The 2,918-nt window shown below is 54.5% G+C and overlaps 1 protein-coding gene across 1 annotated transcript; it reads right to left on the reverse strand.

Annotated features, from left to right (window-relative positions):
* Window positions 1–910: 910 nt before the first annotated feature.
* NANOS2 (nanos C2HC-type zinc finger 2) lies at window positions 911–1,327 on the reverse strand. Its single transcript, XM_068991686.1, has one exon. The coding sequence runs from the start codon at window positions 1,325–1,327 to the stop codon at window positions 911–913; it is 417 nt and encodes a 138-aa protein (XP_068847787.1).
* Window positions 1,328–2,918: the final 1,591 nt, after the last annotated feature.

Below are 2,918 nucleotides of genomic sequence, written 5' to 3' on the forward strand. Positions count from 1 at the left end.
GCTTCGTTTACTAAACTGTTGGAGGTTGAAAAAAACAAGGGAGGACAGAAAGGGCCATTTTACAAACTGTGGGCATTTGTGGGGGCGGGTGGGAGGTGGCGGAGAGATGCCCTCTCGCTACGGAAAAGACCCGTCGGTGATTTGCCATCACCGTGGGGGCAGGAGCGCAGTAAAAGGAATGAACGATGGGAAGAACAGCGGGGGTGGGGGGGAGTTCAAGGGTACTGGCTCACCCCAAGGCTCTCCAGCCCCAGATAAGCTTGCGAAGACGTGGTGTCCCTCTGACGTGACCGCTCCTTCCTCCAGCTCTTGATGGATAGGATGCTGAGGGCGAGACCCATCCGGTGCCGTCCACGATGAAACGATGGGTCTGCCGGTGGCCCGAAGGAGGCGGAGAAGGCTGGTTTAAGTCAGAATCCCATGTTGAAGTTCTTGTGCTGGAAGGTCCACGCCAGCCTGTTCACTCTGTCCAGATTCTCAGGGGTGTCCCTGGGAGAGCACAGCGGAGTCCTGCAAGCCCGACGGTCCAAGAATTCCTCAAGGAATGGAACCCTGAGGGCTGAGAAGTCAGAGGCAGGGCAAGCGTCCCAGAAGAACTAAAGATCCATGGACTGTGGCCCAGGAGGAGCCACAGGGCTGTGTGGTCCAAGGAGTAGGGGATCCCGCTGCAGCGGAGAATCCACAAACACTCCCAGACAGAGTCCCGAGAGCTGAGAGTTCTAAGGGGCGGCAGGGCTGGCCTGCCTTCCCACTCACTGCCTGCGTTGTTCCAGGATCCAGCAGGGATCGAGTACTGAGAGTCAGACATTGCAAAGGGCCGGAAGAGTCCAGAGATGGGGAGAGTCCAGGGGCTTGGGAGGGCTGAACCAGGGAGGGTTGGGGCTGCAGCGGGTGGGTTACCTGACGGTCTTCAGCGCTTGACCTTGCGGCCGGCTGAGTTGCGCCCACTGCGGCGATAGAGAGACTGCTGCCCCCCGTTGAGCGGGCAGTACTTGAGAGTGTGGGCCTGGTCCCCGGTGGCCCCGCACAGGGGACACACATAATGCCGCAGGATGGGACACACCACCACGCCCTCCGGGGTCTTCAGCTGGTGTGAGGAGTACACGTGGCGAGACTCTCCATTGTGTTTGCAAAAGTTGCACAGGGTGGCCAGGCCCCCACCGGTGCCCCGTCCTCCCTGCCCCTGATCCTGCTCCACATGGGGCCCGGGTCTTAGCTCCCCAGTCCCTTGGGTCTCCAGCCCCTGCCCCCGACTCTGGATCAGTGCCAGCACCACCTGGCTCAGGTTGAAGTAGTCCTTCCACATGTCAAAGGGTGGCAGCTGCATGGCACCCGGGGGAGTGTTGTGGTGGGTGGCTGGAGAGAAGTGGGCTGGGGGCCCGCAGACAGGAGCAGCTGATGGTTTGCAGGAGTGGAGAGGAACTGCACCCCCTTTTATATTCCCAAAGACCCTTCTAAGCAAAGGTGGAGCTTAGGATTTAAAGGGCCCACTCCTTACCGAGACCCTTCTGACTTTAATTCTCCATGGAGATCTGGAAGGGGTCTTTCCTGTTGTCTCTGCTGCTTGCTGGGTCTGCAAGGTGCTCTGTGACCTCTGGAATGACCTGGGCCTCAGTTTTTCTGTCCTTTCAACAAACCTTCATGTCTGCAAATGCCCCCACCCCCATCCTCCCTTATTCCAGGGCTGGGGGCCTGCTCCCTCCATATACCACAGGCCATTCCCAATCATAACAACATAACCCCTTACCAGGAGCCAGACATTGTGCTGCACAGTCTCATTCACAATCTGATCTCATTTTCACAGCAATGCCAGGCGGGTAACACACTTATGATCCCATTTTATTGACAAGTCACTAAAGCTCAGAGAGGAAAACTCAGTGGCCCAGAGTCACATAACAGGTATGTGGCAGAGCTGGGGCTTTAAATCGAGGCCATGTGACTCCACAGCTCAATGCTCCTCCAACCTATTTGGGGTTAAAATTTCATTTTTCATCACATCTGGAACTAGGAGCCACTTACTCACCAAATATCTTCTAAGTGCACACTAGAGTGTTCAATGTTTTGCAAAAATGATCTCTTTGAACCTTGTAACCACTCAAGGAGGCGGATACCATCGTTTCTATTTTATAGAGATGGATATGAGGCTCAGAGAGGTTAAGGAGAGTACTCAAGGTCACAGAGCAGGAAAACTGCAGAGTAGGGATTTGCACCCAGGTCTGCCCCCAGAGAATGGCACTGGGAATTGATCTGAAAAGCAGCAGAGAACCTCGGTATGGCACAGTCTCCCTTAGAATGCCCACCTTTCCCCCTTGGGCTGGTATATTGTCCCAGATCCTTCCTGACCTTCATGTCTCCTGCCCATGTCACCTCCAGGAATATTTCCTCCATCTGTGGTTCCCAGTTGGTCCCCTTGGTCACTCAACACAGAAATCATTGAGGCCCCTTATACTGGGTTCTAGAAACTCAGCAGTGGCCACAGCTACTTTGTGCCTGTGTCATGAACAAGCAGTCCAGTGAGGGAACAGCCGGCAAATGAGAAACAATAGACCATAAAGAGCCAACTATTAATTCATAGCCTGGACTGGGAGAGGGGACCTGGAAGTTGAGACCACATGGAACAATCTTCCAGGAAAAAGAGCACAAGCTCTGAAGGCATGAAGTTTGGGGACAGCAAGCGGGAAGGGGTAGCTAGAATGGAGTGAGGGTCCCAGATGAGGCCAGCCCAGTGTGCAGGGGCTGCTCTCAGACTATAACCTCCCTCAGGAGATGTTTTGGAATTGACGGGGTGTTTGGGGGTTTGATACAGTGATTGGAGGTGTGATTAGATGTAAGACCCAGGGACCAGCAATGCTGAATATCTCAACCATCCATTCAACCAAGGTCTGTCTCAGACTCCATTTAACTTTCCACTGTCTCAC

Source organism: Capricornis sumatraensis, chromosome 20 (assembly GCF_032405125.1).
Source record: "Capricornis sumatraensis isolate serow.1 chromosome 20, serow.2, whole genome shotgun sequence".
NCBI classification, from domain to species: domain Eukaryota; kingdom Metazoa; phylum Chordata; class Mammalia; order Artiodactyla; family Bovidae; genus Capricornis; species Capricornis sumatraensis.